This window comes from Furipterus horrens, unplaced genomic scaffold, assembly GCF_987537825.1.
Source record: "Furipterus horrens unplaced genomic scaffold, mFurHor1.1.pri manual_scaffold_2, whole genome shotgun sequence".
Lineage (NCBI taxonomy): Eukaryota > Metazoa > Chordata > Mammalia > Chiroptera > Furipteridae > Furipterus > Furipterus horrens.
In genome coordinates, this window is record NW_028327172.1 from 104,024,732 (window position 1) to 104,047,799 (window position 23,068).

Sequence of the window (23,068 nt, forward strand, 5' to 3'; positions counted from 1 at the left end):
TCAAATTTGAAAGTGGTGCACATCACTGCAACACATTCCATTGGCAAAAACTTAGCCACACTTAATTATAAGTCAAGTAGTGAACGTGGCTGTACATTGTCGTAGTCAGCTACAACCCTACTATGGACTGGATGTTTGTGCCCCCCCACCCCCCTCAAATTCATATTGAAGTCCTAATCCCCAATGTGATGGTATTTGGAGGTGGGGCCTTTGGGAGGCATTTAGGTCATGAGGGTGGAGAGCTCATGAATGGGATTAGTGCCCTTATAAGAAGAGACACAGGAGAGATTATATATATATGTCTCTCTCTGCCATGTGAGAACACAGCAAGAAGGTAATGGTCTTTAAACCAGGAAGAGGGCCCTCACCAAGAACCTGACCCTGATCTTGGACCACCAGACTCCAGAACTATAAGAAATAAATGTTTGTTTTTAAGCCACCCAGTGTTTGGTAATCTTTTACAGTAGCACATACTAAGACAAACACCACAGCTATAAATGAAAGGAAAAAGAATTTTGGTAGAAAACTAGCAGTCCCCACATATTATCATGTTACAAATGAGGAAGGCAAGATGCAGAGCTAAAGTAGCTTGCCCAAGATTACATGGCTGGCAAGTGGGACTGGAATGCAAGTGGTCTAATTGCAGAGCCTACATTCTTAAACATTGTATCACCACTTTTCAAATGTCTGAACCATAACCTAAAATAAGAAAAGAATTTTACCTAGCAATCTGGCACACATGTGCTTGTATCTATGTATGTTTATATCTGAGTATGTTTCATGAAACAACACTTACCTTTACAACAGTCAATGAATTATGATATTTCTATTTTATATCATTTCATATTTTAAATGTTAGACCCACAAAATTGAATTCATAGCCCTCCAATGTATTGTGATTCACAGTATGAAAAGAGCTCAGTGCATTCAATTCCAGTAGGAGAATTTTAAGTCATTGGAAGGCTATTGAAGAGCGCACAGTATGAACTGTATGAATAAAAAGGCTAGAGAATAAGATTCAGAAAACAGATAGGCCCAGGGATTCCAGGAAACCCAGAATCACAGCTAAAATTTTGTCAGGGCAAGGGTCTACTAAGATGCGCCAGACACCAGTGTTGATGTTACTTTCACCCCTGCCACTAGGTCTAGGTGCCATGGCCACTATCACCAAAATTAATTCCAGATTGGCTTGGTTCTATGTCTCTCTAACACCAAAGTCAAAGTCCCAGAAGGAAGCAGCCAGCTGGCATACCTTGAATGCATACTTGTTCCCATGCTTTGAAGATCAGACAGAGCAAAAATCTAGCTATTCAGCTCACAAAACCACAGAAACAAGATTAGATTCTGGGAATCCCAAAAATGAACAAACAGGCAAAAAAGCAAATTTCCAATATCCTCATAAACCACTGGAAGAAGCATATGTTGGTACAGCCACTTTGGAGAGCAATTTGGCATTATTTTGTAGAACTAAAGTACATATCCTAAGACATAGAAATTCCTTTTCTACACCTAGAATCTGAATTGAAATTCCCACACAATGTACTTAAAGAGACTTAAGTAAGTTCACAGAAGCAATGTCTGTAATAATGAAAACTGGAAACAACATAAAGATTTATCATTAAAAAACACACAGGACTGGGTTCATTGTTCATCTTTAGATCCCAGCACCAAGCACTTCTGACAGATTATCAGAACCAAATAGAACTTCCATCAAGATGGCAGTATAGGCAGACATGGTTCGCTTCTTCACACAACCACATCAAAATAACAACTAAAATATAGAACAATCAGAGATCGGAAGATGGCAGAGGAGTGAGGAGAGGCTGCGCTTTCTAGCTCCCAAGACCTATCTGTAGTTTGGACTAATTTCAGACAGAACATCTCAATGAGCATCTGGACATTGACAAGAGTCAAGTCTTGGCACTGCTGGATTAGAGAAGACCATCTGGGAATGACCTATTTGGTGAGGATAAAGGAGGAAAAAGAGATGAGACAGGATTTCTGACCGGGTTGGCTTCCCGAGCTGTGGCTGGGAGAACACAAAGAATTTTTAGTGACCACAAGCTTCCTCAGAGAGGAATCAGGAGGACAGCGGGGCTCTGCCCACTGGCAGAGCCAGCAGTGGGCCAGGTGGTATCTGGCACTGAGAAGCAAGAAACAGCGTACTGCTATGTATGGAAGAACGTGTTTTTCCTTTGTATTTTTCTCTTGTGTACTGCGTAGAGGGGAGGAGAGGTTGGGGTTGAAAGGAGATTCTTGAGGAGCACAGGCGCAGAAGTGTGCTCGCCTACTCCCCAACCCTCCTCTTGGGTCGCGCGAGTGCGTACAGGGAGGTGCCCTCATCCGCTGATCCAGGCGCGCAACCAAGTCACTGGCCGCGTGTCCAGGTGCCCTCGGGCCCACCCCAACAGGCATAAAATCAACGTGCCAACCGGGCGCAAAATCAACCCACTGGGCACACAGGAAACCGTGCGCAAACACCCTTGGCCAGCCCCAATAGGCCCCAAACAAATGCATAGGCCACTTGCACAGGCACTACTCATGCCCGCCCAAGCAGGTGCAAGGACAGCGGGTGGCCGCAACTCACAGACACGCACTTCCACCGTGCACAAGTGACCGGGGCCCTGCCCCAAGCGGTGAGAAACCAAATCCCAGGGTGCGGCTCGGCAGGCCTGAGGCTGGTGTGCAGGCCACCGTGTGCGTGCACGTGCTAGCACTCACAAGCAACACAGCTGGCTCCAACAGGCGCCAAACGAATGTGCTGGCCACCTTGCGGGTGTTACCCAGCGGGCGTGAGGCTAGCGCAACCAACACCGCACGCAGGTGCACACTGCTGCCACCACGATCAGGAACCTCTGGCCCGCCTCAATAGACCAAGTGTGGATCCCGAAAAAGAAGACTGCACACAAAGGCTGAACTGAGTAAAAACTTTCTTTTTTTTAAATTTTTATTTCTATTTTAGTTTTTTTATTTATTTTATTTTAAAATTTTTTTAATTTATTTTTTATTTTAATTTTAATTTTTTTATTTTTTTGAAAACTCCCTTTAATTCGTTTCATACCATCTCTCCCTCTCATCCTTCCTCTTTAATTTTTGCTTGTCTGTTTATCTGTTTTGTTTAGCCTCCCTTTCACACTAAATATATAGCATATAACTACTATATAAATCTAATACTATACAATTCCACTTTCTTACTATATTCTGCATTCTTACCTCTTTTTTTATTATTAACATACAATGTAAATATTACTTACTGCCTTGCATAGTCTCAACACTACTTGCTACTATTATTACTCTATCATCCCCCCTCTCAAAAATCATCTTTTTCTTCATTAAAAACAACTCTTATCTATTCTTCCTATAGTATAATAGCCCTAACCTCTCTACATTTATATTAATACTGGCTCTTTTGCTGCCGATACTCGGATAGATGGTGGGGGATATTTTTGAGGGTGTGGGTTTCTTGCCTGGGCTGTGTTTATGTTTTTAACAGCATCTCCACAAAAGAACTCAAGACAAGGTGGGCAGAGTGACTCTCAATCAACTAGCCAGAGGGAAGGTCCCACCTAAGAGCATCGAAATATAACCAGACAGCATAAACAAATGACATAAAGGGTACCCCAAAAACATCAGGCTCAGGAGATCAAACAGACTGCACCACTGAAACCCCCAGATCTCCTATAAAGAATCTCATACCTCAAAGGAGGGAAATTAAAGCAGACAAACCCAAAAAACAAAAACAAACAAGAAGAATCCAACATGGGAAGACGCAGAAACTATACCTCCCAATGAAAGGAAAAGAGGAATCCCCAGAAAGAGAGGTAGATGGAATAGACATAAACCAAATGTCAGACATGAAATTCAAAATAATGGTGGTGAAGAAGCTCAGTGTACTCGATAAGCTCAAAAATAACTACAACAACCTCCAAGGAAGTTACCAACAGCTCCAAGAAAATTACAGGGAACTTACGAAGAACTATATCAGCATAACAAGGACATAGAAACTATTAATAAGAACCAGGAAGAAATGAAGAATACAGTCTCTGAACTGAAAAACACAGTAGAATCAATCAAAAGCAGGCTAAATGAAGCAAAGGATCGGATCAGTGAGTTAGAGGACAATATAGAAAAAAATTCCCAGATAATACAACAAAACGAAAAAAGATTGAAAAAGTATGAAGAAGGTCTAAGGGAATTACAGGATAACATGAGACAAAATAATATCTGGATCACTGAAATAAAAGAAAGAGAAGAAGAAGAACAAGGGATAAGAGAAGCTGATAGAAGTAATGACAAAAAATTTTCCTAACCTGATGAGAGAAAAAGCCATGCAAGTCCAAGAAGCACTGAGAGTCCCAATGAAGAGGAACCCCAAAAGGCCCACTCGAAAGCACATCATAATTAAAATGGCAACATTTAAAGACAAAGAGAGAATCCTAAAAGCAGCAAGAGAAAAACAGCAAATAACATACAAGGGAACTCCGATAAGGCTATTGACCAATTTCTCAACAGAAACACTATAAGCCAGAAGGGAATGGTCAAAAATATTTCAAGCAATGAAAAAACAAAGTTCTACAACCAAGACTACTCTCCCCAGCAAGGATCTCATTCAAAATGGAAAGTGAAATAAGGAGTTTCGCAGACAAACGAAGACTAAAAGAATACATCTCCACCAAACCAGCATTGCAAGACATGCTAAAGAGAATGCTTTAAAAAAAAGAAGAAAAAAAGAGAAGGAGAAGAACACAGGTACAAAGGAAAATGAATAAATACCTGTCAATAATAACCTTAAATGTAAATGGATTAAATGCTCCAATTAAAAGACATAGGGTAACGGAATGGATATGAAAACAGATGCCACATATTTTCTGTCTAAAAGAAACACACCTCAAAACAAAATATTTACACAGACTGAGAGTGAAGAGATGGAAAAAAGTATTTCAAGCAAATGGACCTGAAAAAAAAGCTGGAGTAGCAATACTCATATCAGACAAAACGGATTTCAAAGCAAGGGCAATAAAAACAGACAAAGAAGGACATTTCGTAATACTTAAGGGAACAATCCATCGAAAAGATATAACACTGTTAAACATATATACACCCAACATAGGAGCACCCAAATATATAAAGAAAATACTAGAAGATCACAAGAAGGATATTAACAGCAACACACTCATAGTAGGGGACTTTAAGACTACATTATCAACTATAGACAGATCTTCGAAGCAAAGAAACACCAAGGATATACAGACATTGAACAACACACTAAACCACATGGACTTAACTGATATATATAGAACTTTCCACCCCAAAGAAGCAAACTATACATTCTTTTCAAATGCACATGGGACATTTTCAAAGATAGACCACATGATAGGACCCAAAACAAGCCTCAACAAATTCAAAAAAATTGAAATCATATCAAGCATCTTTTCAGAACACAAATCAACCTCAAGGAAAAAAATCAAAGACATCTAAACTCATGGAGAATGAATAACATGCTATTAAATAATGAATGAATTAAAAATGATATCAAAGAAGAAATCAAGAAGTTTCTGGAAACTAATGATAATGAACACACAACAGCCCAAAACCTATGGGACACAGCAAAAGCAGTCCTAAGAGGAAAGTTCATAGCAATGCAGGCATATCTGAAAAGGATAGAAGAATCTCAAATAAAAAATCTAACCCTAAAGTTATAAGAACTGGAACAGCCACAACAACAAACAAAGACTAGGGCAAAAAGAAGAAAGGAAATCATCAAGATTAAAGCAGAATTAAATGACATAGACACTAAATGAACAATCCTAAAAATCAACAAAACTAGGAGCTGGTTCTTTGAAAAAATAAACAAAATTGACAAGCCTCTAGTCAGGCTAATTAAGAAAAAAAGAGAGAAGACCCAAATAAACAAAATTAGAAGTAAAAGAGGGGAAATCACAACTGATACCACAGAAATACAAACAATTGTAAGAAATTACTACAAAACAACTGTATGGCAAGAAACTCGAAAACGAAGGTGAAATGGACAAATTTCTAGAAACATATAATCTTCCAAAACTGAATCAAGAAGAAGTAGAAAGTCTCAACAGACCAATAACAAAGAAGGAAATTGAAACAGTAATCAAAAATCTCCCGGCACACAAAAGCCCTGGACCAGATGGCTTCACAGGAGAACTTTACAAAACATTTAGGGAAGAACTAACTCCTACCCTCATCAAACTATTCCAAAAAATCCAAGAAGAGGAAAAAATCTCAAACTCTTTCTATGAAGCCAGTATTACCCTAATTCCAAAACCAGGTCAAGACACAACAAAGAAAGAAAACTACAGGCCAATATCGCTGATGAACAGAGATACTAAAATCCTCAACAAAATATTGGCAAACAGGATCCAGCAACACATTAAAAAGATCATACACCACGATCAAGTGGGATTCATCCCAGGGATGCAAGGATGGTTTAATATTCCCAAATCAATAAATATAATACATCACCTAAACAAAATGAAAGACAAAAATCACATGATCATATCAATAGATGCAGAAAAAGCATTTGATAAAGTACAACATCCATTTATGATGAAAACATTCAGCAAAAGGAATAGAGGGAGCATACCTTAACATAATTAAGGCTATATATGAGAAACTGGAAGCTAACATCATACTCAATGGACAAAAACTGAAAGCATTCCCCCTGAGATCAGGAACAAGACAAGGATGTCCACTCTCTCCACTCCTATTCAACGTAGCGTTGGAAGTCCTAGTCACAGCAATCAGACAAGAAAAAGAAATAAAAGGCATCCAAATTGGGAAAGAAGAAGTAAAACTATCATTATATGCAGATGACATGATAGTATACATAGAAAACCCTATAGACTCCACTAAAAAACTACTCGATATATAAGTAAATTTGGCAAAATAGCAGGGTACAAAAGAAATATACAGATATTTAAGGCATTTCTGTACATCAACAATAAAATATCAGAGACAGAAACAAAAAAGAAAATCCCATTATAGCAACAAGAAAAATAAAATACCTAGGAATAAACTTAACCAAAGAGATAAAAGACCTGTAATTTGAAAATTATGTAACATTGAAGAAAAATTAAGGAAGATACAAATAAATGGAAGCAAATACCATGTTCTTGGATGGGAAGAATCAACATCATCAAAATGGCCATATGACCCAAAGCAATTTACGGATTCTATGAAATCCCTATTAAAATACCAATGACATATTTCACAGACCTAGAACAAATACTCCAAAAATTCATATGGAACAAAAAAAAAAAGACCCCGAATAGCCAAAGCAATCTTGAGACAGAAGAACACAGCAGGAGGAATCACAATACCAGACATCAAACTATACTACAAAGCCACTGTGATCAAAACAGTCTGGTACTGGCAAAAGAACAGACATATAGATCAATGGGACAAAATAGAGAGTCCAGAAATACACCCAGGACTATATGGTCAACTAATATTTGATAAAGGAAGAAGGAACATAAAATGGAGTGAGAAGAGCCTGTTCAACAAATGGTGCTGGGAGAACTGGATAGGGACATGCAAAAAAATGAAACTAGACCACCAACTTACACCACACACAAGAATAAACTCAAGATGGATCAAAGACTTAAATGTAAGCTGTGACACCATAAAAGTCCTAGAGGAAAACACAGGCAGAAAATTTTCAGATATCTCACGTAACAATATCTTCACGAATACATCTCCTAAGGCAAGAAAATAAAGGAAAAAATAAACAAATGGGACTACATCAAACTAAAGAGTTTCTGCTCAGCAAGAGAAAACATCAGCAAGATGAAAAGGAAACCAACCATATGGGAAAACATATTTGCCAATGATACCTCAGACAAGGGACTGATCTCCAAAATATATAAAGAGCTTATATGACTCAACACCAAGAAATCAGACAAGCCAATTAAAAAACAGGCAAAGGACCTGAACAAACACTTCTCTGAAGAGGACATACAGAAAGTCCATAGACACATGAAAAAATGCTCAACATCATTAGCCATCAGAGAGATGCAAATAAAAACCACAATGAGATACCACTTTACATCTGTCAAATGGCCATCATCAACAAATCAACAAACAACAAGCACTGGTGAGGATGTGGAGAAATGGGAACCCTACTGCACTGTTGGTGGGAATGCAGACTGGTGCAACCACTATGCAAAACAGTATGGAATTTCCTCAAAACACTAAAAATGGAACTGCCTTATGAACCAGCCATTCCACTGCTAGGATTATATCCGAAAAATCCTAAAACCGTAATTCAAAAGAACTTATGCACCCCTATGTTCATAGCAGCACTGTTTACAATAGCTAAGTGCTGGAAACAGCCTAAGTGCCCATCTGTAGATGAGTGGATCAAAACAGTGTGGTACATTTACACAATGAAATACTATGCAGCAGAGAGAAAGAAGGAACTCCTGCCATTTGTGACAACATGGATGGAACTAGAAAGTATTATGCTTAGTGAAATAAGCCAGGCAAAGAAAGCAAAATACCATATGATATTACCTAATACAGGAAACTAAAGAACAACATAAACAAATGAACTAAATAGAACAAGGAGCAGAATAACAGTCAATGGGGGCAGGAGAGAAGGGGGATAAGTAAGGGAAGGGTTTAGTCAAGGAACGTGTATAAATGACCCATGGACATGCACAACGGGGAGGGATATGATTGTGGGAGAAGGGGTGGGTTGGGTGGCGGGGGCACTGGGGAAAAAATGGGACAACTGTAATTGAAAAGCCAAAAAATAAAATAAAATAAAATAAAATAAATACATATATATAGAACAATCATCACTCAGAACAGTCAGAAGTCAAGTTGAATGGAAATCTGACGACTATGAATTCTTGTTGAATGGAAATCTGACAACTACATATCCATCCAGATTGGTAGGAGGGGGGCACAGATGCGAAACGAGCTGGAAATGAGCTGGTCCCAAACCCACGTGTGGTGGATAAAAATTTGGAAGGGACATCATTCAAGTGAGGAGTCCCCGCCCCACACCAGGACCTCTGAACAGAGGCCATTCTCCCTTTTCTAAACCCTCCCCTTACAGAGCCAGCAAGCTGGTGCCATATCTAAAATTCCATCACTCTGGCCAACACCGTTTGACCTGCCTTGGAGATCCCTAGAGACTCTATCCCACCCAATTACAGGCCTACCAAAGCTGCTTTTCCATATGAATGACTGGACTTGGCTCACTCTTCACAACTTCTTAAATCCTATCAAACAAGCAATACCTAACTTCAGTGAAGTCCAGGCCGGACACTATCAGCAGCCAGCTTAGACTCACAGCTCAGCTTTGCCTGGGAATCTCCAAGCCCAGCAGGCATCTCAGATTGCTTTGTAGCTGAGGCAGGGTGCCTTGGGCAAAACACAGGTGGGAGCTGACCTTGGCCTGCACCACCCAGAAACCCTAGGGCCAGAGCACCCAGTGAACAGCTACAGACTACACTGGAGCATCACCACCTGGTCCCTGCACAGCTGATCCTCCACAGAGAGTGGAGATTGGTGGTCAGTGGTCACAGCCAGTCCTTGCAACTAACGGCCTGAGTAAATCCCTACCGTTGGTCTGCCAATAGGAACCAAGGCTCAACTACAAAAGGAGGTTGTACTCAGCCCACTCAAAGGGTGCACCTCAAGTACACAGCTTAGGTGATAGGGAAGGCTCTGCCACTGGACCCTACAGGACACCTACTACATTAAGCCACACTACCATGACATGGAGTCAACGCAGCTCTACCTAATACATAGAGACAAACACAAGAAGGCTGCCACAATGAGGAGTCAAAGAAACAGCTCAAATGAGAGAACAGATCAAAATTCTAGAAAAAGAACTAAACAACGTGAAATAATCATTCTATCAGATGCAGAGTTCAAAAAAATGGTTATAAAATGCTCAAAGAACTTAGTGAGGACCTCAACAGCATAAAAAAGATCCAGTCAGAAATGAAGGACGCACTAATTAAAATAAAGAACAATTTACAGGGGAGCAATAGGAGAGTAGATGAACCACAGAATCAAATTAATGACTTGGAACAGAGGAACCCAAAACCAAGCAATCAGAAAACAAGAAGAAAAAAGAATTTAAATAATAAGATCTTTGTTATTTTCAAGTCACCTTCACAGACATACATGTGTTCCACATACCCCAGGGCATCCCAGAGACACAATATGAAATTAGGCAAAAGGAAAAAGACAATTTTTTAGGATATCAAAACATAAAAGTTTTACTTGCTACTTTAAAGTACTACATGAGAATAAATATATATTTCACTGAAAATTGGAAAATGGAGATACTTAAAAGAAATCTACAATTTTTCTTAACCAAACAGAAGTTTTCATAGTTTTTAATTTTAAAAGAAATTTTTGGTGTATTGGATATGTTTACCTATGCCACATCCACAACCACAACCACATCAAAATTACCACTAAACTATAGAATAACCATAACTCAGAACCATCAGAAATCGAGTTGAATGGAAGTCTGACAAGTAAGGAATTAAAGAAATCACATCCACCCAGGCTGGTAGGAGGACCAGAGACATGGAATGGGCTGGTTCTAGATCCACATGCAGTAAATAAAAATTGGGAGGGCTATCTCAGGAGTGAGGAATCCCAGCCCCACAACAAGCCTGCAGCCCAGGGTTCCAGTGCCAGGAAGATAAGTCCCCATAACTTCTGACTGCAAAAACCAGTGGGGATTAAGTAGGTGGAAGAAACTGCTGGAGCCCCAATCACTTCCTCTTAAAGAACACACCCACAAACTTACCCAGACTCACTCCTGAACTCCAGCACCATGGTAGCAACTTGAAAGGCACCCGTGACATACAGGGAGAAACTGAAGTGTCTCATATCAAGGAAAGAGCTGGGGGACAGCTTTCTCCCAGACAGAAAGGCAGGCAGAGACCATTGTCTCTTTTCTGAACTGTCCCTCACAGATCCACAAAGCCATTCCACCTAACTTATAGGGCAACCCAAGCTGTTAACAGTGACTTTACCATATGAATGGCTGGTCTTGGGCTCATACTTCACAACTTCCAAAACCCTTTCAAACAAGCAACAGCCAGCCTCAGTGAGCCCCCCAGGCACCATAACTCTAGCTAAGTGGCCCCAGGCCTGGCACTAGAAGCAGCCAGCCTAGATTCACAGCATGGCTTCTCCTGGGAATCTCCAAGCCCAGCACAAGTAGCAGCAATCTTGAATTGCTTTATAACCCAGGCAGGGTGGCCCTGAGTAGAACACAGGTGGGGGCTGATACTGGTCTGCACCACCAGGGAAATCCCAGAGCTTGTACATGCAGAGGGTAGCTACAGACCATGCCTAAGTACCACCACCCTGCCCTTGCACAGCTAAGGCTCCACAAAGGGTGGAAGTTGGTGGTCAGTGGTCACAGCCAGTCCTTGCAGCTGATTGGCATGGGTAAATACCTTCTATTGAACTGTCAACAGCAACCAAGGCTCAACTACAAGAGGAGGCTGTACTCAGCCCACACAAAGGGTAAAACTTGAGTACACAGCTTGGGTGACACTGAATCCTACAGAACACCTACTATATTTGGTCATGCTACCAAGATAAAGAGTCATAACAATCCTACCTAATACATAGAAAAAACACAGGGAGGCTGCCAAAACAAGAAGACAAAGAAACATAGTCCAAAAGAAAGAACGGGTCAAAACTCCAGAGAAAGAGTTAAACAAATGAAGATAATTAATCTATCAGATGCAGATAATCAATCTATCAGATAACACTGGTTATAAGGATGCTCAAGGAACTTAGTGAGTACTTCAACAGCAAAAAAAGATACAGTCAGAAAGAAAGGATTCACTAATTGAAATAAAGAACAATTTACAGGGAAACAACAGTAGAGTGCATGAAGCCAAGAATCACATCAATGATGTGGATCATAAGAAAGAAAAAAAACAACAAATCAGAAAAAGAGAAAAAAGAATTAAAAAAAAATGGGTAGAGTGTAAGCAGTTTCTGGGACAACTTCCAAGAGATCAAACATTCAAATAATAGGGGTGCCAGAAGAAGAGAAAGAGCAAGAAATTGAATATCTATTTGAAAAAACAGTAAAAGAAAACTCCCCTAATTTGGTGAAGGATATAGATATGTAAGTCCAGGAAGCACAGAGAGTCCCAAACAAGATGGATACAAAGAGGTCCATGTCAAGACATATCATAATTCAAATGACAAAGGTTAAAGATAAAGAGAGAATCTTAAAAGCTATAAAAGAAAAGCAGTTAGTTACCTACAAAGGAGTTCCCATAAGACCGTCACCTGATTTCTCAAAAGAAACTTTACAGTCTAGAAAATATTGGCAAGTAATATTCAAAGTCATGAAAAGCAGGGACCTACAGGCAAGATTGCTCTACCCAGTGAAAATATCATTTAAAAACAAAGGGCAGTTAAAGAGCTTCCCAAACAAGAAAAATCTAAAGGAGTTAAACATCACCAAACCATTATTATATGAAGTTATAAAGGGACTTATTTAAGAGAAAGAAGATCAAAACTATCAACAATAAAGTAACAATAAATACATATCTATCAACAATTGAATCTAAAAAACAAACTAAGCAAAGAAAAAGAACAGAGACAGAATCATGGACATGGAGAATGTTTTGATGGTTGCCAATGGGAGAGGAGTGTGGGGGAATGGGTGAAGAGGTGAGGGGATTAAGAAATACAAATAGGTAATTACAGAATAGCCATGGGAATGTAAAGTACAGTAGAGGTAATGGAGTAAATAAAGAACTTATATGCATGACCCATGGACATGAACAATGGTGTGGGGACTGCCTGAGGGAATGGGGGGGGTGTTGGGTGGAGAGGGGAAAGGGGGAAAATGGGACATCTGTAATAGCATACTCAACAAAATATAAATTAAAAAAATAATTTCTCTTTTTCCTGTTGTCTCCTTAGGATCTCAGAGATGCAAATTTTAAATGTTCTTCAAAATAATGTCTCTATCTATCAGCTTCCAGCCAAGATGGAGGCATAGGTAGACACACTGCATCTCCCTCCAGAACTAAGGAATACAACTACCTCAAAACTAGAGACAACCAGAAGTTCCAGGAAATCGAGCTGCATGGAAGTCCAACAAACAGACATAAAGAAGAAATACTCATCCAGACAGGTAGGAGTGGCAGAGCCAGGGTGAAGGATGCAGTGTGGAGATGGCAGTGGTGGCAGCAGCTGTGGCCAGCTGGAGGAAAGCACAGTAACACATTAAAAAAAAAGTTGGGAGGGACACCTGGGGAGTGACCCCTGTCCAAGACCATACCACGCAGCTCACGGTTCCAGCACTGCAGAAAATAAAGCCTCATTGCTTCTTACAGTGAAAACCAGTGGGTGTTGGGGCAGAGGAAGAAACTGCCAGTGTCTCAACAGAGTCCACTTGTTTAAACAGCCCCCACAGTCCTAGAACATCCACAAACCCACCCACTCTGGGAACGACTGCAAGAGTGACAAGTAGAGAGACACCAGTCCCACAGGGCAAGTGGGGAAAGTGCCTGGAAAAGGGGCAAGTGCTGATCAAGTGGCATTGTTCCCTACAGAACCCCCCTCCCACCGCCACATACAGCACCACAATGTGGTGAAACAGGTCACCCCGCACTGACAAATACCTAAGGCTCCGCCCCTTACAACATAACAGATTCAACAGCTCTACCTAAGTCACAGAGGTACTTCTGGCCAAGGTGGAGGTGTAGGTAGACACGCTGCATCTCCCTCACAACTAAGAAGGAATTTACAACCACTTCAAAACTAAAAAAACCCAGAAGATCCAGAAAATTAAACCACATAAAAATTCAACAAGCAAAGAAATAAAGACAAAATATTCAGCCAGAAAAGTAAGAGGGGTGGAGCCAGAATGGAGAGAATGAGGTGCGGCGCTGCAGCAACAGCTGCAAGGGTGGTGCTTGGCAGCAGCAGCTGGCAGCAAGGCTAGTGGCAGCAGGGGCTGGCGGCAGCAGCACAGGGACTGTAGCTGCAGTGAAAAGCACAGTCATACTTTTTAAACCTGGGAAGCAATCCCAGCCTCAGACCAAAAGGATCCCAGCCTCAGACCAAACTGAGCAGCTTATGGTTTCAGTACTGGGGAAAACAGAGCCACATTGTTTCTGACTATGAAAATGAGTGGGGGTTGGGGCGGAGGAAGAAACTGCCAGTTTCTCAGTGGAGGTAGCTTGCTTAGTACGGGGAAGGAGAGAGTGCCCGAAAGGGGGCAAGTGTGAGGCAAGCAGCACTGTTCCTTCTCAGACCCCTCCCCCATATACATCACCACAATGTGGTGAAACCAGTCACCAGCATTGATGAATACCTAAGGTTTCGCCCCTTACAACGTAACAGGTATGACAGCTCTACCTAAGTCACAGAGGGAAACACAGAAAGCTGTCAAGATGAAGAGCCAGAGTAGTATGGCCCAAAAGGGGAGGAAGGCAGATCAAGGTTCCAGTGGGATAACTGAGCAACAAGGAGATAACCAACTTAACAGATGCACAATTCAAAGCACTTGTGATAATGATGCTCATAGACTTGACAGAAAAGATCAAGAATGACAGGGAAGAAATGAAGGCTATACTAAGTGAAATGAAAGAAAATCCACATGAAACTAGTGGTGAATGAAAGGAAACCAGGGTTCAAATCAACTAATTGGAACAGTAAACCAGTACAGAAGGAGGAAACAAGAACTGAAAAAAATGAGGAGAGGCCTGGGGGAACCTCTGGGACAACTTTAAACATGCCAACATCCAAATTATAGGGGTGACAAAAGTAGAAGAAGAAGAGGAAGAAATTGAAAACTTATGTGAAAAAATAATGAAGAAAAACTTCCCAAATTTGGTGAAGGAGATAGACATACAAGTCCAGAAAGCACAGAAAGTCCCAAATAAGCTAGGCCCAAAGAGGACCACACCAAGACACATCATAATTAAAATGCCAAAGGTTAAAGATGAAGAGTGAATCTTAAAAGCAGCAAGAGAAAAGCAGAGACTTACCGACAAAGGGGTGCCTATAAGACTACCAGCTGATTTCTCAAGAGAATTTTGCAGGGAAGAAGGGACTGCTAAGAAGTATTTGAAGTGATGAAAAGCAAGGACCTACAATCAAGATTACTCTATCCAGCAAAGCTATCATTTAGAATGGAAGTGCAAGTGAAGTGCTTCCCAGACAAGGTGAAGCTAAAGGAGTTCATCATCACCAAATCATTATTATATGAGATATTAAAGGGATTTACTTAAGAAAAAGAGGATCAACACTATGAACATTAAAATGACAACAAACTCACAACTATCAACAATGGAACCTAAAGAAAATTAAAACAAAAAAAAACTAAGCAAAAAAACCAGAATAGTAACAGAATCATAGGTATGGGGATCATTTGGAGAGTTATCAGTTAGGAGAGAAAAGGGGGAGAAATGGGGAAATGGTGCAGGGACTAAGCATAATTGGTTGGTACAAAGTAGACAGGGGGAAGTTAATAATATAGGAAAGGATAAGCCAAAGAACTTATATGCATGATCCATGGACATGAACTAAGGAGGGTGGGATTGCTGGAGGAAGAGGGGTGCTGGGCAGAGGGCAACAAAGGGAAAAGAAATTGGGATAACTGTAACAGCATAATCAATAAAATATACTTAAAAATAGTTGTCTATGACAAGGAGTTTTCTCTTCCCTTAGTTCAATTTCACAAAAAATCAAAATGAAGAGCACCAATGACTATTCCAGATGCATTTTTGATCTACTTACCGTGCTGTTGCTTGTGATACAATGGATCAGGTGCATGGCAGGGACCAGAAGGCCTGTCAGAGTTGTCCACTAAGTACCTGAGCAGGCTGATCCCCAGTGGCATTCATATACCTGCATGGAATCTCACGTAGTGATAGGCTGCAGCCCTTCATCCCCTCCAGATGCAGAAAGCACACAGCACAGATTCGATTATGAAGCAACTGTCACTTAGGTGGAAGAGGTCTTCTCAAACCACCTTCCTTTTCCCTTAGGGCAAACTGAATTTCCTCAGCTGCATTTTCCTGACTTTTCAGGTTATTCAGGCGCTTCATTTCATATTCCCTTTCAAGTTTGATATCTAAAAAATAAAATACATGAAGCAATCCAACACATATTTTTCACAATGCATAATTTACACAAAACTGAATATTTAATACACAGCAAATTTCACATTCTTGAATACTAAACAAGACTAGAATGAACATATTTAAACATTTTTCTGACAATAAGCAAAATACATAAAATTTGCAACTTATTAAAGTCATTCTTATTGAACATACCTTCTGCAGAAGGGAGCATACCATCCTTATTGACTTTACACCTTTTAAGATATATAGGACCACCAAATGTAATTTCTTCCAAGAAAGGAAACTTGATTTGAACTAGGTTTGTGTACCAGGTCTCTGTAAGCAGTGCAAGATCCCACGGTTGCTGTCTGGAGTGAAAATTCATTAATTAACTCAACAAATATTTATTAAGCATCTACTATGGGATAAACAGAAGACATCTAATTCTAATCAGCTCTGTTTTCTACTTAACACTTACGTTTACGTGGGGTGGAGGGGGATGGTATTCAGGATTTTCCAGAATTGTTAATCTAGCCAGGAGAAGAAGGATTATATTAACTAATGAAAAAATATATTGAAAAATTACCATAAAGTATAATGGCAGGAATATTTGTTCACAATACAGCCTCCCTGAAGTCAATTTAATCTCTCCATGTCTTTTAAAAATGATGTAGTCTTTTATGGCTGATCAAAAATATGGTCACATAGGCAAGAAGGAACAAAGGGAATAAGCATGCACTGAGCAGGGTGCTTGGCATACACAAAGACTTTGAGTGTGTGATCTTATTTTAATCTTTATAGCCACTCTGTAGGTAGACAAGGAAATTGATACTCATGACTTAATTAAGAACCAGAGCTGGTACGTAGCCTAGGTATATTTATTTAGAAGCACTAGTATCAAAAGAATCCTTAGAAAACTGAAGGAGATGATATCACTATGAACTTTAAATGAATTGTTTTATGTGTCCTAATTAGGAAATTTAAAATATCAGCTACAAGCAATGAGATGTCTACAGTCACTATGAGTTCATTCGTATGAGGAAGGGGAAAGACCTGCTCTGGCATGAGTGACGAAAGTGAGGGTAGTACACTTTTTGTTTTCCACCTCCAGCTTCCTTGCTACTTTATCATCTAACTTTAAGGAATGACTTAAAGTCTACAATTATTATAGATGTACTTGAACAAGTGCACATAGTTATTTACAAGATTCTCATTGAAGCATCGTTTGTCCAGAAAACCTCAAAGAAAATAGCTTTAGTGTCTATCAAACAAAGACCTTGGTTAATAAATTGTGGTATATACATGTAATGAAAGAATGTGGTTTTTCCTTTTATGTTGATTTGGAAAGATGAGCAATAAAACAACTAATATTTCTCTAGCACTTATTGTATGCTAGGCATTGTTTAAATCAGTTTACACACATGAACTCATTTAATTACCACAGTAACCCTACTCAGTAGGCAGGTGCAGTTATTATCCTCATTTTATAGATTAGGAAACAAGAACAGAGAACAACTTGTCCAAGGTCACAAGGTTGTTGGTCTTGAGTTGGAATTTGAGCAAGGAAAGTCAAACTTTAGAACCTGTGATTTTAATCAGTAGGCTTTACAAGATGTAATGGGGTGGGGAGCAAAGTTCAGTATAACCCCATGTGTAAACCGTGTGTGTGTGTGTGTGTGTGTGTGAGTGCGTGTGTGTATGAGGTCTTTCCAAAAGGTATCCAGTCATGTATTATGAAAAATAGAGACATTTATTGAAGAAAATACAAGAAACGTTATACATAGGACAACAATGCCTCAGTCCCCTTTAAAGTAGGCACCTTGGGGCCTCACACAGTTCTCCCAGTCACCACCAACTGCCCCATTGTATTTTCCTGAATCTTGTCAATGGTGTAAAATCTCATTCTTTTCAAAAGTGATTTTAGTTTTGGGAAAAAGCCAGAAGTCACAGGGAACCAAATCTGGGCTGTAGCAGGGGCTAAGTCACCTGGGTGATTTCATGTTTTGCAAAAAAAACTCTGCACAAGATGTGATTCATGAGTGGGCACATTGTTGTGATAAAGCTGTCGATCACCAGTTGCCCAAAGCTGCAGCCTTCTGAATCATCTGAATAGTTTCCACAGAGGAATGTTCAAGCTTAACACAAAATTGGGTGCAGATTTGTTGCTCTACTCAGTCACTTTGAATGCAACGGCCACACAGTACACATGCTCACTCAACAACATCTACCACCTCCACTGACTGGTACAGTGAAGTCATCACTGTTCACATAAGCGCATTCCAGGCCATTCTCCTTGGCTGCCAGGCTACATCAATGTTCTGCAAATCGTTCTCATTATATTAACAATGGTTGGACATTTTCTGGAGAAACCTTGTATGTGTTTGTGTATGTGCATCTTGTATAATAGACAAATTCTATTAAAATATAGAAAACATTTTACCACTGAGTGGGACTGGAGTGTGGGTAGAAACGGAAATATGAGAAATAACATTTTTATTTTCCTTTCAAATGTTTTTCTATACTATTTGTATGTGTTTATAGTGTTTTTTTAATAATCTTCTAAAAATAATTTAAAGAAAGTCCAAGGTGAGGACTTATCTTGGCAAATAACTCCAAAAAGTGGTACTACCATTCTGTTCCTCTTAATTCAGTTGCTCTTCTAAATAGTATGATATAAACTACTTTCTTGTGAGAAGGATAGAGAAGGGGGGGGGATTATCTGACATTGCCTGTCAAAGCATCCAAGATGAAAAACTGACCCTTCATACTAGCTAATTAAGTATGCTTGTTAAGATGAACCTGACACCGAAACATTTTTAGATAGATTTGCACTATCTAGAGGTTTTTTGTTTTTTGTTTTTGTTTTTTTTTGGTTTTTCAATTACAGTTGTCCCCTTTTCCCCTAATTTCTCTCCCCCACCCAACCCACCCCCTCTCCCACAATCATATCCCTCCCCGTTGTCCATGTCCATGAGTCTTTTATACAGGCTCTTTAATTAAACCCTTCCCTTACTTATCACCCTTCTCTCCCTCTCCCCTCCCCCCTATTGACTGCTATTCTGCTCTTTGTTCTATTTAGTTCCTTTGTTTGTGTTGTTCTTTAGTTTCCTGTATTAGGTGATATCATATGGTATTTTTCTTTCTTTGCCTGGCTTATTTCACTAAGCATAATTCTCTCTAGTTCCATCCATGTTGTTGCAAATGGCAGGAGTTCCTTCTTTCTTTCTGCTACATAGTATTCCATTGTGTAAATGTACCACAGTTTTTTGATCCACTCATCTACAGATGGGCACTTAGGTTGTTTCCGGCACTTATCTATTGTAAACAGTGCTGCAATGAACATAAGAGTGCATAAGTTCTTTTGAATTGGTGTTTCAAGATTCTTCGGGTATAATCCTAGTAGTGGAGTCGCTGGTTCAAAAGGCAGTTCCATTTTTAATCTTTTGAGGTAATTCCATACTGTTCTCCATAGTGGCTGCACCAGTCTGCATTCCCACCAACAGTGCAGTAGGGTTCCCGTTTCTCCACATCCTCGCCAGCACTTGTTGCTTGTTGATTTGTTGATGATGGCCATTCTGACTGGTGTAAAATGGTATCTCATTGTGGTTTTTATTTGCATCTCTCTGATGGCTAATGATGTTGAGCATTTTTTCATGTGTCTATGGACCTTCTGTATGTCCTCTTCGGAGAAGTGTTTGTTCAGGTCCTTTGCCCATTTTTCAATTGGGTTGTTTGTTTTCTTGATGTTGAGTCGTATCAGCTCTTTATATATTTTGGAAATCAGTCCCCTGTCTGTGATGTCATTGGCAAATATGTTTTCCCATATGGTTGGTTTCCTTTTCATCTTGCTGATGTTTTCTTTTGCTGAGCAGAAACTCTTCAGTTTGATGTAATCCCATTTATTTATTTTTTCCTTTATTTCTCTTGCTTTAGGAGATGTATCCGTGAAGAGATTGTTACGTGAGATATCTGATATTTTCTTGCCTATGTTTTCCTCTAGGACTTTTATGGTGTCACGGCTTACATTTAAGTCTTTGATCCATCTTGAGTTTATTCTTGTGTGTGGTGTAAGTTGGTGGTCTAGTTTCATTTTTTTGCAGGTCCCTATCCAGTTCTCCCAGCACCATTTGTTAAAGAGGCTCTTCTCACTCCATTTTATGTTCCTTCCTCCTTTATCAAAGATTAGTTGACCATAGAGGCCTGGGTTTATTTCTGGACTCTCTATTCTGTTCCACTGATCTATATGTCTGTTCTTATGCCGGTATCAGACTGTTTTGATTACAGTGGCTTTGTAGTATTGTTTGATATCTGGTGTTGTGATTCCTCCTGCTGTGTTCTTCTGTCTCAAGATTGCTTTTGCTATTCGGGGTCTTTTTTGGTTCCATATGAATTCATGGAGTATTTGTTCTAGGTCTGTGAAATATGTCATTGGTATTTTAATAGGGATTGCATTGAATCTGTAAATTGCTTTGGGTCATATGGCCATTTTGATGATGTTGATTCTTCCCATCCAAGAAAAAAATATGGAACGCTTCACGAATTTGCGTGTCATCCTTGCGCAGGGGCCATGCTAATCATCTCTGTTATCGTTCCAATTTTAGTATATGTGCTGCCGAAGCGAGCACTACAGAGGTATTTTAAAGTGATGGGCAATAGTAGAAAGTGTTGCTTTAGAGTAAGGAGACTTCTAACCCTGTCGCTTTACTACATGACTGTGTCTTTGATCAAACCATTTTTTCAAACCTCAGTTTTCTCATTTGAAAGTGTCCTTTTGTTTTAAAGACTAAGTAAGATAATTTATAAATTCCAGTAATAGCAGTTGCCTTAAAACACATACACAAAAAAAAAAAAAAAAAAAACACATACACACACACACACATACACACACTCACACACATTATCCAGACACCCAAAAATGTCTCATACAGTCCAGTATCTATATCACAGGGAACATACGGGTGCCCAGTATTTTTATTTTAGCAAAGACACTCCCCATCCCAAGTCAATGCGTACCATAATAAAAATACTTACACTTGATAACTGCCCCGCAGAATGTTTTTCACTGTGTTCTTTCTTGGCAAGCCATACGCCATGGTGAATTATCAGTCTAATTTCCCAGCACAGGTGCCTTTTGTAATGACTCAGATATTCTGTTCACTTTGCCTGAAATGATTGCAACATACCTAATGAATGGCCTTCGCTTGAATATTTTTTAATGTTCAAATAATAAAGATTCAGAAAAAAAGCATTTCTGAATGCCAGGCGGCTCCTAATAAAATGTTCAGTGAAGCTGAACTCCTAAGGTAGAACCGTGTTCTCTTTTATTTTCCAAGAACTCATTTTATCACTTTTTGTCTTGTAAGGAGAAAATGCCTGGTTAACAGCATCGTTTTTCCCGTCGTGCTATTTTGTCACTTGCCTGAGCCTGCCCAACTGGCTCAAACCCCGCAGCACCAAAATTGTGGTAGATTGTGGCAATGTTAAGTGACGCAAGACTGTGCGGGGCACAGGAACTTCCTGTGCCCCACCCCAGCCTTTAAAAAAAAAAAAAAGCGAACTTGCCCAGATTTTCCCTCTTTGAAATATCTGAACTTAAAAAGTGTCTAACTTGCAGGAACAATCCTACTTCCCCTCTAACTCACATGTCTCACAGGCAAGTCTCTCCCGGACCCCCCGGGCCCCTGACCTCCCACTCCCTTTCGCAGTTCCACCCGAGAACCAGCTCCGCGGGGCGGGTGGAGGCCTCAGTCGCTGCAGGGACCTGAGCCCAGCGCTGGGTCCTCCCTCCGCACCTCCTTCCCGAGCCCACGCCCTGCTCCTCCTACCACCCGCAGGAGGGCCTGCTCCACGGGGCCCGGAGGCGGGTTTCGGAGGGGGCGCCAGCGCCTGCTTCCCAGCAGCATTCTGCTGTCTCTGAGGGTCGTGCTCCCCAGCGGACCGAGGAAAGAGCTCACCCCCAACTCGGTGCACAAGGCCGCGCCCACGCCGCGGCCCTGCGCCGGCAGGCACACTCCTCCTTCCTGCTCTCCTGGGGAGCCGCAGCCTCAATAAAGGGCTTTGTGGTGGGGGGCCAGCCCTCTAGGAGTCCGGGGGGCGAGGCTCGGGACACGCAGCCCGCGGGGTCCTCCTGGGGCGGGAACCTCTTACACAGCCGAAGACCCCCAGCTCGCTGGAGGGAAGAAGCCCTCTAGCGCAAGAGGGCTGTAAACTGGTCCTTTCCCTGAAAAGGACACTTTCAAAGGTCAGGAGACTTTGTTAAGGGACCATCTGGCGTCCCCACTTAAGGAAACGTTCTCAATTATGACCTGTTCACTATGAGCGGGTCCCACTGTGACGCTTGAGGAGCGCAAGCATTACAGTTAGTGTTCACATGCCCAAGGGAGGAGCCAAGACACTTTTAAAGGCTAAAGCTCAAAACGAGTCCGTGATATGTTATGTGTTCGTGTTGACAGCAAGCTGGGATCAGAAAACGTGCCCAGTTTCTAAAGTCATTACATTGTGGTGATTCAGGATGGATCTGTATATTTTAACACATCTGATGGTCACCACTTAATGTCAAATGAAAATAGCTTACCTTTCCATTCTGTGTGATGGTTTTGAAGTCAGAGCTGGCTTGGGTTCTAGCTCTGCCACTTGGCTGACTTGTAAGATCTTGCCTACATAAATTCTCTAAGCCTCAATTTCTTCCATCAAACACGTGTAATACTCTGTATCTCTTATAGGGTTGTTGTGAGGATTAAAGATCATGTCAAGAAATTCTTTTTAACTAATTATCTCATTTTGAGCCTAGTCACAACTTTATGAGATAGGCAAGGGATATTTATTATTCCAGTTTTACAGAGGAAGAATGAACTAAGCGGTTAAGGGACTGCTCAGGGTCACACAGCTCAGTGAGTTGCAGGGCCAACTTTTAAAGCTAAAACAAAGTGCCCTTTTGGCCCTGACAACTACTT

The 23,068-nt window shown here is 40.5% G+C and overlaps 1 protein-coding gene and 1 non-coding gene across 2 annotated transcripts; both read right to left on the minus strand.

Moving 5' to 3' along the window:
- Positions 1–15,900: 15,900 nt before the first annotated feature.
- On the minus strand, positions 15,901–21,208 carry CUNH4orf36 (chromosome unknown C4orf36 homolog). The gene is made up of 3 exons (XM_090267918.1): positions 21,147–21,208; positions 16,329–16,483; positions 15,901–16,126 (listed from the first exon to the last, which is right to left on the minus strand). Exons 1-3 carry the CDS (start codon positions 21,206–21,208, stop codon positions 15,993–15,995), a joined length of 351 nt encoding a protein of 116 aa, XP_090124044.1. The 3' UTR covers positions 15,901–15,992.
- LOC150019215 (U6 spliceosomal RNA) lies at positions 20,633–20,740 on the minus strand. Its single transcript, XR_016509375.1, has one exon. It is a non-coding gene; the product is annotated as a U6 spliceosomal RNA (small nuclear RNA).
- Positions 21,209–23,068: the final 1,860 nt, after the last annotated feature.